The sequence below is a fragment of the Gossypium raimondii genome, chromosome 4 (assembly GCF_025698545.1).
Source record: "Gossypium raimondii isolate GPD5lz chromosome 4, ASM2569854v1, whole genome shotgun sequence".
Lineage (NCBI taxonomy): Eukaryota > Viridiplantae > Streptophyta > Magnoliopsida > Malvales > Malvaceae > Gossypium > Gossypium raimondii.
Genome location: NC_068568.1, coordinates 4,032,450 through 4,048,624, shown reverse-complemented (window position 1 = coordinate 4,048,624; position 16,175 = coordinate 4,032,450). Strand labels below are relative to the sequence as shown.

General features: G+C 33.9%; 1 protein-coding gene and 1 non-coding gene across 2 annotated transcripts; both read right to left on the bottom strand.

The window, feature by feature from the left end:
• Positions 1 to 6,869: 6,869 nt before the first annotated feature.
• Positions 6,870 to 12,269, bottom strand: LOC105780857 (110 kDa U5 small nuclear ribonucleoprotein component CLO). The gene is made up of 5 exons (XM_012605380.2): positions 12,125 to 12,269; positions 10,776 to 11,542; positions 10,363 to 10,431; positions 9,063 to 10,256; positions 6,870 to 7,616 (listed from the first exon to the last, which is right to left on the bottom strand). Exons 2-5 carry the CDS (start codon positions 11,523 to 11,525, stop codon positions 7,560 to 7,562), a joined length of 2,070 nt encoding a protein of 689 aa, XP_012460834.2. The 5' UTR covers positions 11,526 to 11,542; positions 12,125 to 12,269; the 3' UTR covers positions 6,870 to 7,559.
• Positions 12,270 to 13,272: 1,003 nt separating this feature from the next.
• LOC105779117 (uncharacterized) lies at positions 13,273 to 15,682 on the bottom strand (the record flags this gene model as incomplete). The annotated part of the gene is made up of 3 exons (XR_008195035.1): positions 13,273 to 13,741; positions 13,908 to 14,162; positions 15,524 to 15,682. It is a non-coding gene; the product is annotated as an uncharacterized LOC105779117 (transcript).
• Between the last annotated feature and the right edge of the window lie 493 nt (positions 15,683 to 16,175).

Sequence of the window (16,175 nt, the reverse complement as noted above, 5' to 3'; positions counted from 1 at the left end):
CTCAACACAGATGAGGATTGTCAATCCATTAATTGGATTTTTAGTGAGTAACATGTGGAAATAGCAAAGCTCGCATGACATTACACATATGATAATATGTTTTCCGTATTAGATTTTGGAAATAGTAAAACTTAATAAATTTAACAGTTGTCACTCGGTAAAGACTAAAATTTTAAATTTTGAAAAGTATAAAGACTTAAAATGACTAAATTAAAGTACGTCACAGTCCACCTGTGAGCAAAGCTACTTGAAGCATGGAAACAAGTCTGGAATGGAACGAACACAAGAAAACTAAACCATGAGGTTGTCGGAATGTCACGAAAGACTCTAAAAGTCCATGTAGAAGATTTCGGAAGCTAAAAAACTATCCACACTTGTATGACATTTAATAAGGTAGGAGCTTACCTATTATATAAGTGAAGGCTTTCTCTCTCGTTTGTACACAATCTAGCTTTTGAGTGAAATATACTTTCACATTCTCTCATTTCTCTTGTGTTTTCTAAAGCCCTTCTTTGTATGTTTATCTAGTGCAAAGCCTCATCAAGTAAGGATCGAAGGTTGATTTAAGTTTGTTGTCGTAGGATTTGAATTTAAGATCACACATGAGCAAAATTTGCAACTTTCGTAAAATACAGAATTAATAGCAAAATTTAACCTAAAATTTATAGTCTATGTTTGGCACCTTTTGTATTTCTTGTCAAAATGTGCTTACTTTCAAGTATACTATTTGTTTCTAAAGTTAGTATCATTGTATAGTTATGTTTAGGGGAAATTAAAAATTGATTTATGAGACGGTACTCAATTGTAAATTTCAAAGAGAATCAAAGTACAATTTTATTATGATATTAACTTGTAAATTCACAAAATTTAAAGTACTAAATAGCAGTTTTACCAATTTGGGTTATACGGCTGGTTTCTTTGTTTATTTCGTTTGAACCATTCTTTTGGAGAACCCGAAGCTAAGAAATTAAGTTATTAGATTTGCATTTAGATTTTTTTATTTCTTATGAACAAATTTTGGATTTAGATTTAATAACATTTAACTAATAAACATATAATTTTAAATAAAATAATTTTAAATTTTTTTACGAACATGAACGAACAAACTTAAAAATAAACAAACGAATATGAACATGAATCTGTTCGTCCAAGCTTGATTTATTTATAACCCTAGCAGCTAAATCCCTTTCTCCACCACCACCATCACCACTGCTCATCGAGTCAATCGATTTTTTAGTTCAGTTCAATCAATTTATGAATTAATTAAACTTTTGTCTTATTTCTAATTCAATCCGATTTTAACAACTTTAGATTGAATTTATGTCGAACATTATGTTAATAAATACTTAATTATTTAAATTTTAAATTGGAATTAATTATTATTAACTTATCCAATATAATCAACATTCACAAATATAAGTTTCATAATTCATAGGTAAAACATATAACAATAATAATTAAAAAAAATTAGAAAATAATGAAGAGGACAGCGGCCCCTATGGTTTACGGCAAGTGAATCGCGTGTTATCATGGGCGCGTGGTGAAGTTTTAAGAATCGGAGCCTTGCAAGTTGCAAGTACCAAGTTGCCACTGTTTTGGACAGTATATGATGTGAAGCGGACCCATCTAAAATGGCACATTTTTCATTTATATCCTTTATAATTGATAAAATTAATAATGATAAAATTATATTTTAATTTTAATTTTTTAAAAATTATAAAAATATTAACTATTAAATAAATTATATATATATTTAATTTAAATTTAAATTAAATAAATTAGATTTATATAATTTAATTTTATTAATTTTAAATAGTAAAATGAACCATTTGAATTGGTGGAGGTTTTAGGCCTAAAATGATAAAATGAAATGTAAGCAAACATGAGGGATGAGATTGTGGAAGATAGTAAATTTATTCAATAATTAAATATTCATCTAATTGAACCATGTTTTAACTTTAAATTAGTTTGAATTTAAATTATAATATTTTATTATTTTAATGTATTTTGATATTTTAAGAACATATTTATTTTATATATTTTAAATAAATGTTTTTTTATTATTTAAATGATGCATAGATGAATGAAATTAGATTATTGAATATGAACAAAGTTGTGGCTGGCACTTTTATTTCTCATTATAGATTTCATTCCCTAGATTTCCCTCTAAGGTACCTTTATACAAAAATTAATACATAAAATCCTTATGAATTTAAGACAATAAAAATAACCCTAGATTTCCCATAAATAAAAATAAAATAAAATCCTAATCAATTCAAGAGAATCTTACATTCGCTGATTGAGTCTTACCTCGATTGGTATTGGCATTGTTGCCAGTGTAGGACGTGAGTTCGAGTGTGTTGAAGTGTATTATCCTCCTATTTAAGGGTAAGGGAGGGGGCTACGAGTAGTTTCTAGACATTGTATCAAAAAAAAGTAGATATATAAGAACATATAATGAGATTAATGTTCAAAAAATAACCCCTAGATTTATCTATAAATTATCTTTTATACATTGTTTCAAAAAAAATTATCTTTTATACAAAATTTTAAAAATAATAGTTATGGATTTAAGAGAATAAAAAATAGCTATACTTTATCCATGAATCTATATAATATGGTAATTATTATTATGATAGTATTTTTTGTCTTTTTATATTTTTATATATCACCAGGAGGAGTTGTGTGGTTTAACTTTTATTACTTTAATATAATAATTTTTTGTTAATCAATTTTATTTTTAAAACATATAAATAATTTTTCATTCATTATTATCTTTTACATTTTAGGATTTGATTTATAAATAATCTATTTGATTTTTAAAATTTAATATCTAAAATTAACTATTTATGAAGAAAATGACATAAAAATTACTCCATGACTCTAAAATAGAGTTGTTCATGGGCCGGACCTTAACAAAATTCTAGACTCAATTGATAGGCCCGACCCTTGTCCAACTCGAAAAATGGGTTTAAATTTTTGTCCAAACCAGTCCAGAAAAAAAAAGCTAAAACCCGAGCTCAGCCCTCCCATATTAAAAAATTTTATTTTATTTTTTATATAAAAAATTAAAAAAATAATACATCAAAAATACTAAAAATATTGAAATAAATATTTCTCAACAAATTGAAAATAAATTAAAAATATCTTTATACTTAAATAGCACTAAGATACGTTTAACTTAACAAGCAAATACCTCTAAAATAGTGGCAAAATTAACAATAAAACAAGAGTTATATAATAACAACAAAATAGTAGCAACATAATAGTGAAATAATAACAAAACAACTTTTTCCTTTTTTGCAAATTTGGGCCGGGCAATGCCAAAAAATCTTACCTGAAGCTCGACCCGTTTTCTAAATGGGTTTTTTTTTTTTGCCCAATCTCATTTTTTTGCCTATATTTTTCCCAACCCCTCTGTTTCCTACCTTGAAAAAAAAATACAAACATCTATAAATTTAAACTACAAAAATTGTAGAAACTCGCAAATTAAATAAGAAGAAAAAAACCTTTACTTGAAGAGTGATATTATGGTTGTCAATTTAGAATACCTTAGCAATAAAATCAACACCAATAATTGCTTTATTGTTGATTAAAGTTCATATGAAAAGAGAAATGTAAACATTTACAAATTTAAAATACAATATAGAAACACATAAACTAAATAATAAAAGAAGAAAATAATCTACTCAAGAGTGACAATATGGTTGGCAATTTAGAGTACTTTAGTGATAAAATCAACATCAATGATTACTTTATTGTCGATTAAACTTCATACAAGCGTGTTTAAATTCAAGTAGTTAACTCTAAAAACAATGTACCTTGTAAGATAGAGCTCTAAACAGAAAAGCAAAAAAAGAATTAGTATTCAAATAAAAATAACAATTTAGAGGGGAAAATATAAAAAAAAGCCCCTTTTTTTTTAATTTACCGAAATGGGCCCTATATTTTATTATTTACCGGAATGGGCCGTTTTTCCCTAAATCGCGTTTACATCAGCGCGATGTCAGGGGACGTGTCAGCAACTCGCGTCCACATAAGCGCGCTTGGCTTACGTGGACACAAATCGCGCTTACGTGGACGCGATTTGTAGCCAGGTAACGCGCTCATGGGGACGCGATTTCCCCGTGTTTCCCACGTTAGGTTTTTTTGTTTTTAGGGTTAAGGTTTAGGATTTTTAGGTTTTTTAGGGTTTTGGAGAAAAAATAAACAAATAAGGGATTAGGGTTTAGGGTATAGGGATTAAATTAATTATAATTTATTCAAAATTGGATCACATTTCGTGTTTATGGGTTTTTAAGATAACGCTTCTAGCATGATGTTTTATGAGAAGAATTTGTGAAATTGCGCCCTCGTGGACGTGCTTTTGCTATAGTTGGTCCTGGAAAAAATAATTTCGAGTTGACGTTTCTGAGCGAATAGTATAAAAAACGCTTCTAGCAGGATGCGTTATAAGAAGAATTTGTGAAATCGCGCCCATGTGGACGCGCTTTTGCTACAGTAGGTCCTGGAAAAAATAATTTCGAGTTGATGTTTCTGAGCGAATAGTATAAAAAACGCTTCTACCAGGATGCGTTATGAGAAGAATTTGTGAAATCGCGCCCACGTGGACGCGCTTTTGCTACAGTAGGTCCTGGAAAAAATAATGCCGAGTTGACATTTCTGAGCAAATAGTATAAAAAAAACGCTTCCTGCAGGATGCTTTATGAAAAGAATTTGTGAAATCGCGCCCACGTGGACGCGCTTTTGCTACAGTAGCATGTTCGGGCTGAGGTTATAAATGAGGCAAAAAATGTTCAAGAGAATGCATAAGTTACAGCAGAAAGAATTTAGAGAGGCTAAGAAGGTTAGAGTTTCAAATATGAGTAAACGTATTAGTGTTGTTATTTACTATGATTGTGAGGTTTGCCACACCGAGAATGGTGTTGTTTTTTTGTTGGAGAATACGGTGCGACTGATTTTTAACCAGAACATAGATTTGACAGAACTTCATAAAAGAATTAGGCGTAAAATTTTCGGAACGGTGCCAATGAAAATTCTGTCTATTACGTATCGATTTTGTTCTTCTGTTGATCCGATGACATATGACTCGTTCAACATAAAAGGTGCTCGTAGCTTGGAGGCAATAGTGCAGACTCATCTTGCTAGTGGAGCACCTTATATTGAGTTATATGTACAATTTACATTGCCAAATGATATACTTACGACCGGTGTTCGAGATGTATACACGACCCCTGGCTGACACTCGGTTAGCGGGTTACAAAACACAGAACAGCCCATGTTTGGTAGCGGTGTCGAATGCACATCCCCTACAAGACACTCTATCTGTGGATGAGACATGTACGTCGGTGGCTCGATGTTTGATGCTAGAAATACCTATTAGGGAACGACATCAAGTTCTAGTGGTTGGCAATCTACATCCAATTGGGGACGTTATGAAATACCCAAAGAAGGGATGATGTACTCCCTACGACGTCAACTGGTGAGGGGACCTCATACGCTGCAGATGATTGTGGGTTAGAAGATGACTCCGATGTGGATCCACCTCGAGAGCTCGAGCCTGATGATGCAGAAGTTGGCTTATTTTCTGAATCGGAGCCTATTCCAACAAAACCTAAAGATGCTGAAAGGAGTTCAGATGAAGAAAAAAATCCACGATTCAGAGCATACTCACCTCCAGCCCACATGCATAATGTCGATCTGTCTACAGATGATGCGTTAGAGTTTCTAGATCTACCACACCGATTGCGTGATCATACAAGTTCGGGGCTAGATTCGGGTGAATTTGAAGTTGGTAATCAATTTACCAACAAGGATAGTTTTATTGGTGCTTTGAAACAACATAGCATAAAAAATGACGTTAACTACCATGTCGTTAAATCCAAATCTAATAAGTTTGAGGCGAAGTGTGCGGTGCAAGACGGCACATGTTCATGGAAAATCTACGCCTTCTTAAGGAAAAGGGCAGCGTTGTGGGAGATTAAAAAGTACAAAGGTCCACATACATGTGCTGCAGGTACAGTATTGACGATTTTTGAATAATACTGTTATTATGTAATGTTGCATTATTTAATGTACTCCGTTTATAGGTGTGTCACAAGATCCTCCCAAGATGGATTCAGCTATGTTAGCTAGCGTGATACTGCCCAAGTGAAAGCAGATCCCAGGACTTCAGTGCCGGTGTTAATTGCCAATATTCGTAGCCAAATGGGGTACACACCCTCTTACCGCAAGACTTAGATAGCTAAGCAAAAGGCGTTGGAGAAGATGCATAGTGGGTGAGACGCCTTATATAATAAAATATGGCAATGGTGTCAAGTGCTAGAGAGATACGCCCCAAGTGCCATCACAAACCTTAAAACGGAACATGCATACTACAACGGCTGATTGCTACGTGGATGCGAAGTGTTCAAACGCCTGTTTTGGACCTTTAAGCAATGCCGATACGCATTTCCATACTGCAAGCCATTGGTACAAATTGACGGTACCTTTATGTTTAGTAGGTATACTCATCGGCTATTGCTTGCAGTGGCACATGATGGCGGTGAGAGAATTCTTCCAATTGCATTTGCAATAACACCGGAGGAGTCGCCTGATGACTGGAATTTCTTTCTCTCTAGGCTAAGGAGGCATCTGTGCCCCCAACCTAATATCTGTGTTATTTCAGATCGGGGTGCCAGTATACTAGCTGCATTTGATCGACAGGGAAGCTTATGGCAGCGTACACACCATCGATATTGCCTAAGGCACGTTGCTTCCAACTACTACAAGCAATATCCATTTAAGAGCGAACGACAACAAGTGACCAACATGGGTATTTATGTGTTCTTTCGTCTGTCAATTTGAATTAGTTGTAAATGAAGAAGTGGTATGTAATATTCGCTATGAACTTATATTGGCAAAGTATGAAAAAAATAAATGTCGTTTCCACGAGATGTTGGCAACTTTACGTTCAATTAACGGAGAAGGCGCGGACTACCTTTCAAACATACGTTTCGAACAGTGGGCACAATCATATGACGACGGCCTACGATATAATCATATGACCTCAAATCTGGCTGAATGCATAAATTCTATTCTAAAAGGAACGCGTCATCTACCGATAACATCGGTTGTGCGAGAGACATATTTTCGTTTGGCGATGCTATTTCCAAAGAGAGCAGCAAGTTATACAGACCAGAGGCAAGAATGCCATGTATGGTGCAGTAAGGTAGTTCAAGAAATTAACAAGGCCAAGGCGCGGGCGAACACCATGCACACAGTGTATCACGATCGAGACAACTTATGGTTTCGCGTGACAAAGCTTGACAGACAGCACCAAGGAGTTGTTGGCGGGCAATATCGCGTACACTTGCGAAATAAGACTTGCGACTGTGGGATATTTGATGCACTTCGTTATCCATGCGCTCATGTTATTGCAGCTTGTCAGAATTTCCGTCTGGATCCGATGAGCTATGTGGACGAAGTGGACAAATTAGAAAACATGTACAACGTCTGGAGACACGTTTTTCCACCAACCCAAGATGAACGTAAGTGACCACCCGTATCTCTTGCTCATTTTAAGCTGTTACCGGATAGAGAATTACGTCGCAAACCAAAGGGTCGACCTTGCTCGACTAGAATACATAACAATATGGATATCCGAAAAACAGCCAGTCAACAGAAGTTGTGCGAATGGTGTAAAAATTCAGGCCATACAAGTCAATCATGCCCTAATTGCAATAGTTGAATGTAATTGTAAAAAAATTATATTTTTTTCAATTATTAATTGATAATTGTATTGATGGTTAGTAAAATTATCAAATTATATCTAATTATTAATTGATAATTGTATTAATGGTTAGTAAAATTTATAAATTATATCAAATTATTAATTGATCATTGTAGTAATGGTTAGTAAAATCATCAAATTATATCTAATTATTAATTGATAATTGTATTAATGGTTAGTAAAATTTACAAATTATATCAAATTATTAATTGATAATTGTAGTAATGGTTAGTAAAATTATCAAATTATATCAAATTATTAATTGATAATTGTAGTAATGGTTAGTAAAATTATCAAATTATATCAAATTATTAATTGATAATTGTATTAATATTTAGTAAAATTATCAAATTATATCAAATTATTAATTGATAGTACCGGTCAAAACATTTTTTCAAATCTAACATTACGTGAATGTAAAATTATTAATTGATAATTGTATTAATGGTTAGTAAAATTATCAAATTATATTTAAGTTAAGGGTTAGGGTTTTTAGGTTTAGGGTTTAGGATTTTTTAGTTAAAGGTTTAGGAGTTTTAGGTTTAAGGTTAGGGTTTTTTAGTTTATGATTTAGGGTTTTTAAGTTAAGGGTTTAAAGTTTAGGGTTTAAGATTTAGGGTTTGGGTTTTTAGGTTTAGGGTTAGTGTTTTTAATTTAAAGGCTATGGTTTCAAAAGTTTAGGATTTAAGGTTTTTTAGTTAAAGGTTTATGGTTTTTAAGTTTAAAGTTTAGGGTTTTAGGGTTTAGAGTTTATGGTTTCAAGTTAAAAGTTTAAGGTTTTTAAGTTAAGAGTTTAGGGTTTTTTAATTAAGGGTTAAAGATTTTAAGTTTAGGGTTAGTGTTTTTAATTTAAAGGTTAGGATTTTAAAGGTTTAAGATTTAGGGTTTTTAGTTAAAGGTTTATGATTTTTAGGTTTAAGGTTTTAGGATTTAGGTTTTTAGGTTAAGAGGTTAAGGTTTTTAGTTTATGCTTTAGGGTTTTAGGTTAAGAATTTAAGGTTTTAGGTTAAGGTTTTATGGTTTTTAAGTTTAAGGTTTAGGGTTTATAGTTTTAGGTTAAGAGTTTAGGGTTTTTTAATTTATGGTTTAAGATTTTTAAGTTAAGAGTTTCGGTTTTTTTAGTTAAAAGTTAGGGGTTTTAGGTTTAGGGTTAATATTAGTGTTTTTAATTTAAGGGTTAGGGTTTTAAGAGTTTAGGGTTTATAGTTTTTAGGTTTAAGGGTTTAGGGTTTATATTTTTAGGTTAAGGAATAAAACTAGGACAGAACAAAGGGTATCACAAACTAGATACCTTAACTTCCACCTCTGAATAAAGCTCCCTAAGGTCCTTCATAATTGAGTCCAAGTACAACTCTCCAGTACCTAATATAGTGTGCTCACCAGATTCCTCAACTTTAGTAATTGCTAGAGGACAGCTTTTGCTGATCTTCCGAAGCCCCTCCACCATTTTGGGCAACTCACTAGGATTTAAAGGCTCAGTAGCTGTTTTTACAACAGGAAGAGTATTAAACTGTAACGGCCAGAAAATGTATACATCTTCATCAAGATCCATATTACAGAGGGTGGCAGTTTTCATAATTGAAGCATCAACACATTCAATAAGAACCCAAGAACCAGGAGGAGCACTGCTTATAGGTATTCTGTATCGAGCTTGGTAGATCCATAATTTGGTTACTTCTTTTAATGTCATGTCCTCCTCGTCATCTGGTGAATAGCCTTCTCCCAGTACTCTCAAAGACTGCCCAGTTTGAATTCTACCACTGTAAACCCTACTAGAAGCATCGAAAACACTACAATCGGACTTGGGATATAGTTTGGTCACATTGACCATAAGGGGACCAGATGGATCACATTCTACCATGGCCCTGTAAATCATAGAATGTTTAGGTCCTGTGTAAGTGTGATCAACCTTCTTAGCTGCAGCATCCTTTGGAGATGGTATGTGTTGAACCAGAAAATCAGTGAAGCCTGAGGCTGAACCAAAAAATGTGCTGCAAGCCAGCCTTAGCAAAGGCCTAACATTTAACTTGTAAGCAGCATTGCTAAGAGTGACACCCAACTCTGCGAGAGTCGACTCTACACTCTTCCTACGTTCACCAATCACCTGGCTATATATCTTATAGAGGGGTTCAAGCACAAATTCAACAAATGATCGTTCTCCTCCGCCAGCAGGGGGTTTCCTTTTAAAAGCCCTGGTATCAGGATGATAATAAATATCACCCCAAAGACAAGATGCAAACTTCTCAGCATCAAATGGAATTCCATGTAGTTTGACATATAATTTTGCAAATGACTGCAAAGTGAAGGACCATCCTGCACTTGCACTAGCAAAACAAACATTTCCAGCAGCAGGATCAATAACTGGAACATTACCAGCAGTTGTAGAGGCTGCAGATATATGGTTATTAATTACTTCCAGGGTATGCCTTAGTTTATGATAAGCATCCTTGGGGGGCAACTTAAGTTCTGTTATCAGCCGGTCAACCTACAAAAATGAATAACATATGAACACAAGCAAGATGCGGAAGTATGGAACATCATTTTCATCAAAGGCTTACAATATACAATATAACTTGATGAAAAGTGTTTACCTTGTTTATAACAACTACAATAGGTATGCGGTCCTGTATTGCATGGCGTATAGCCCTCTCAGTATTTACCTGTTTACAACATGAAAGCATAAGCATCATTCTCAACAACCTTACATAGTTCATAAATTCTACAAAGAGCAGCAATCACTATACTCAAATTCAAAGATCGGTAAAGCAGTGAATTTGGAGAAGATTTGACTAGCACAACTAAATTTAACTGCAACAGATATCAGAATACTCATTTTCTTAGGAGTTCGTATTTTACTATTACACTTACCCGTAAAGTTTGAGAAAACGTTTCTACTTCCAACTATAATTCAGGCTGCTCTCAAGCATAGGTATAACCAGAAGGCTAAAATAAAGGGGGCATTAATGTATAAGCTACTGTAATATGCATAAAAAGATATGCTCACCATCACTCCTTCAGCTGCATCAACAATCAACACGGCACCGTCAGCAAGCCTAAGAGCAGCAGTCATTTCATCAGAAAATTTCACATGACCAGGAGTGTCCATGATATTACAGAGATAGGATTTCCCATTACTGTCCTCAAGAACAAGTGACATCGGGATTGCCTTAATAGATATCCTTCTTTCTTGCTCATCAATTCTTGTATCAGTGTATCTCATGTGCTTCTCACTATTTTGATCAAACGTGTTCATATGGTGGGTTTGCTCAACCAACATGTCCATAAACACCGTCTTCCCATGCTGCAAGTGTCCAACGAGGGCAACATTGCGGATCAAACCCGGGTTTGACATCAAACCAATAAGAAACTGGGTCGACACATAAGTCGAAGAATCCTTAACTCCGACCTCAAACTTGATATTCTTAACAGGCTTGATAATAGGTTGCTCAAGAGGCTGCTCATCTTCATCCATAACCAAGGTCTCAACATCCTCACCATAAACCTCTTCCGCAGTTGGGTAATACTTCTTGTCCTCAGCAAGAACAATCTGATTATCCATATCAACATCATTAGCAGCTGTAATCCATCCATTAGACACCCCATCTGGAGCCTCCCCATTAGATTGCTGTCCCTCCTCTTGGACATGCCTGTCAGGAAGGTCTTCATCTTCTTCTTCCTCACCTTCACTCCCTTGGTCTGACTCGATATCAGGTCCAATATAGTTACCAAATTCATCATACAAGTTATCATCCATTGCTTAAAATCCAAAGTCTGCACCCAAACATATCAATTAAATCATTTAACAATTTAAACCCAAAACCAATCTTTAGTCTACTAAGATTTGGATACAAATGGACCCAAAAGGAACTTATAGTCTAAGCTGTTCGCATGCTTCAACATCAAAATCTATTAACATATATGAAATGCACAGATTCTTAAGCTTATTGGCCAAATTCAATAACAGTGAAGTCCAACATTGAAGCCTATATTCAACATATCTACATAAAATGCTCATGTAATCCAAACCCAAAATTTTTATCCAGCTAAAGATCTCGTAAGCTCATAATTATGTTATTCCATTTTCTGAATTTAATTAACAAAGTTTCAGTTTTTTTTTCTTATAAGGCAAGAAAGAAACGCAAAATCAATCTTTTTTCAGCAGAGACAAGTCGCGAATGACAAAAATGAAAGGGAAAAAATTACACTAATTACAAAGAGTTAAGTGACAAAAAACAAATCAACGCAGGTGAAAAGAAAAATAGAGAGAAAAAGGCACATCGAAGCACTGAAGAAACAAGAAGAAAGTAGTAGAAAGAAGTAGAAAACGTATGCAAAAGCAAAGCAAGGGTTTACAGTGATAGATTCTCGATACTTCAACTCAGTGAAGGCGAAAGGCGGGCGAGGGAGGGAACCACGATTTTGTGTAGTAATTGTAATGTAATTTAATTGGATATGGGCTTCTTTTTCTTCACAATTTGGGTACTCTTAGTTCATTATAGATTTGGGTTTCAAAATTTATATTTATAGGTTATAACAATACGGGATAATGCAACAATTAGTCCCTAAACTTGATTACTTTTCTAAACTTGATCCCTAAATTTGGTATTTTTTCTCAATTTTGATCCATGTGATGATGCGACACTTTGAGATTGAGCCCCAACATCATCTGAATTTTGTTAGGTAATGAAATAGCACAATACCAGAGTGCCACATTATCATATGGATCAAAATTAAAAACTTTTTTGTCAAATTCAATAACTATTATGGACCAAAAATAAATTGAATGACTAAATTGAGAAAAATTTTCAAATTTAGGAGTTAACTGTTGCTTTATGTAAAAGTATTTATTTTCAATGCTTACAGCTCCTTGACTAGTCACTCAAATATTTTAATTTCAAAAATTGTTTAATTTTAAAAAAATTTATTTAAAGAAATAAACACTCTTATAATAAAATAAAATAAGTTGGTGTTAAATTTTTTAGTTTTTTCAATTGAATCGATTTCTAATTAAACCAAGTCTCATTATTTATAGATTCAAATATTAAATTTATTATTCGCAAAAATATTAAATATTGACTTTATTGTCCGTATCTTATATCCATTTATCTATTTAAAATCATTTTATTTTGTATCTTATTTGAATATAAATACATTCAAATATTAAATCATGTAATGAAAATGTTAGAAAGTAAGTTAAATTTTGTTATTAATCTTTCCACTTTATGAAAATTTAAGATTTAGTTTGATCATTTTCAATCTTTATATTTTTAAAATTTAAAATTTTAATCCTCATCAAATGATAATTATTAAATTTATTAAACTAAATTCTTTTATTTTCAAAATCTAATACGACAAACATATTATTATGTGTAATATCATGACAACTTCAGCTTGTCATTTTCACAAATAATTGAATTAACCAATGATTTAATTGTTTGGATCGAGAATGAAATTTTAAAATTCAAAAAATAGAAGTACTAAACTGATCAAATAAACGTATAGGGACTAAATGCATGGTAAATGTTATCAATGTGAAGAGCTAGCCAAGGACTAAACAATGCTCAATGATGTCAATTGTGTTATACACAAATTCTTCCATAATGCCAAAACATGAACATAGACTAGTGAATGACATTCTCATGAAAGAACAACTTCTCATTAAGTTCTTTTAGGCACTTATAGGACTCAGATTTAGTCATCGTAATCTGATTCATCTTCATCATCATATTCTATATAAGAATTGAGGACCCTTCAGTACTTGTCGGGGCTATCGTACCATGTCGGGGTAGTGATGATTGCTTTTTCTAACCAAAACTTATCATATTCCTTCTTCTCTGTCAGCTTCTCAAAGAACTGGCTCCATTTGTACATGGTGCGCTTCAATCGAACACTTTTGCTTCCTCCGAAGAGATATTTGATGTAGTCCTTTGCCAACCGAGCAAGTTCCTCACCGGTAATGATATATACATACTGTAGCAAGTATCGTCATGTTACAAGCTTTAGAAAGATAAAGGATTAGTTGAAAACAAGAACTGAAAATTTTATCATGTCAAGTTCAGAACATCACAGTTGCAAGATAGTAAATCGATTATTTCAAAACTTATTAATGCATGCACAGAAGCGATGAACTTTTTACCAGGAATATGAAGCCAAGGGTTGCTAAAATCACTTGTATGGTCTCGTCTAAGATCCCAGAGGGGCCTTCATCCTCTGATTCTCCAAATCCATCGCCACCACCGCTGCTGCCGCCACCTCCACCACGCGGCGGATTTTGCCCACTGCCTTCATCATAGTAATCTTGCTTCTCAATCTGCTGCCTTAACACATCTTCGATTGATTGTTTCTTCCCAAAGTTTCCAATAGCTTTCTCGATAGATTTCCACGGTGAACCCTGTAAACAATAATACAATATTCGATCATATTCTTTTAGGTTTCCATATCAAAGTACTAAAACCGTATTACACACCTCAAAAATTGCAACAATCTAGTTTTCTATCAACCATTTCCCTCTACTTTTAAACAAAAATTCTAGAACTACATGCACCCATCATATTATCACCACTACTAAAGATCTGTTCTTCGAGTTGACGAACGAATTGCAAAGACACCGTGAAATCAAAGGGAAGAAACTACGAGTGCATCATAAAAGGCATCATAAAATGCATCATAAAAGGCAGTTTCAGACAGCCATAATAACGGGATAAAAAGTACTTACCAAGATATCATTAATCACTAAACCAAAAGAAAATCTAAAGCTTTAAAAGAGAAAGGAAGCTACAACATAAGGTGTGTGGAGCACATGTACAAGGTTATTTAGTACAATCCAAGGAATGTAAGCAAATAAACCTGTAAAGGGATTGTCGACTCTTTGGAGAAAAGTCTGCAAAGTACTGGTAAAAGTATCATAGTGGCCCTTTTACTAATAGTCGGATTACATTTTGCCCTTTCTACTAAAAAATAGGCAAATTAATCATTGTATATTAAATCAAAAAGCAAAATGACTCTTCTATTGAAAATTACATCTATTTCTTCAGTTAAAAACTGATCCCTATACATTAGAATGAGGTACACATACACATAATATGCCACGTGTAACTTTGTAACTTTATAATTATTTTATCAATCACGCCAACAGGAAAAAATAGATGAAATTTTTGACAGAAAAGACCGCTCTTTGATCTAACCTACAGGAACTAGGTGGCAAAATGCAATCTGACTCGAGCCTCCATGATACCCTCGCCGCAAAGTACTGTCCACCTGAAACCAACAATCGACCCCTTAGTACATTCGGGATTGTCCCTGATAGGGTTTTATCCCTCTACTTCATTCAGAACCCGAATAACAATGGCGGGTTCACAAACCTGGTGCTTCTAAGGAACTACCACATTGATTTGAACCCATGCCCCATGGTGCGGGTGAGTCGCTCCACTTTGTGAACCCGTACAATCTCTTTAGTAACTCGAGCTTTCATACTAAAACCAATACCGAATGTATTGGAGGATCCGTTTAAGAACTCTAAACAAAACCTATAGCTCAACTTGTCAATAACTCAAAAACACAAAAGGAATCATCCTCAAAGTTCAAATGAAAACTCAAGTAACAATTCAATCTAAGTTCTTAAAAACCTAAACCCACTTAAATTAATGCTCAACAAGCAACACATTTAAACCCCAAAAACAAAACAGAACAAGAAAACACAAAATTGCAGCTTACATACATAAACAAAACATATTTCAAGCACCAAACGCTTACCTCATTGTCACCAGCAGGCTTATCTTGGCCTCCAAATTTGCAAACAGTAGTCCCTTGCCGGCATTTTGAAACTGAAACACACCTCTTGTGCTTCAATAAAGGAGCAAACTGTTGAGAACATAGTGATGAACTCGCAATCAATTTCTTGGTAACCGGAACTTAGCGTTGAAGCAGACAAGATAAGGATACGAAGGGAATAAGAGCTCCGGTTTTCTTGGGTTGGAGCCATTGAAACTAGGTAAGAAGAATGTATTAGCTTGAATCGACTTCATTTTTTTTTTTTTTTGGTTTTGGGGTCGCTCACGAGGAATTTGATGAAATGATCGGAGAAATGGTGGGTTTAAAAGCGGAGGAGGAAATGGTCTTGAGTCACGAGGATAAGGCGGCTGGTGACGATGGGTCTCGAAGGCGCCGGATAAACAAATGAAATTGGGTAGGCTAGTGGGCGGCCTCCATTTTAAAAGCTTGTTTTACTATGTATTTGGGTTTTGATCTTTTAATTGCTTAGAAGCCCAAATCTGAAGGAAATTATTTTTTGGGTTAATTTATATTTTAGCTCCTCCACTTAACAACATGTACTTACTTAGTACTTGGGACTCAGTTGATACTTAAACTTGAAAATCATTAGTTAAGTTTGTACTTTATTTAGGTA

What these genes read in the sequence shown, in the direction of transcription:
- LOC105780857 (XM_012605380.2), bottom strand. Translation starts at nt 11,525, where the DNA reads ATGGATGATAACTTGTATGATGAATTTGGTAACTATATTGGACCTGAT. An exon ending in TTGTAGTTGTTATAAACAAG is followed by an intron (nt 10,257 to 10,362) that starts GTAAACACTTTT and finishes TCATTTTTGTAG; the next exon opens with GTTGACCGGCTGATAACAGA. An exon ending in ATTCAGAGGTGGAAGTTAAG is followed by an intron (nt 7,617 to 9,062) that starts GTATCTAGTTTG and finishes TATGTATTCTAG; the next exon opens with TCGAGCAAGGTCGACCCTTT.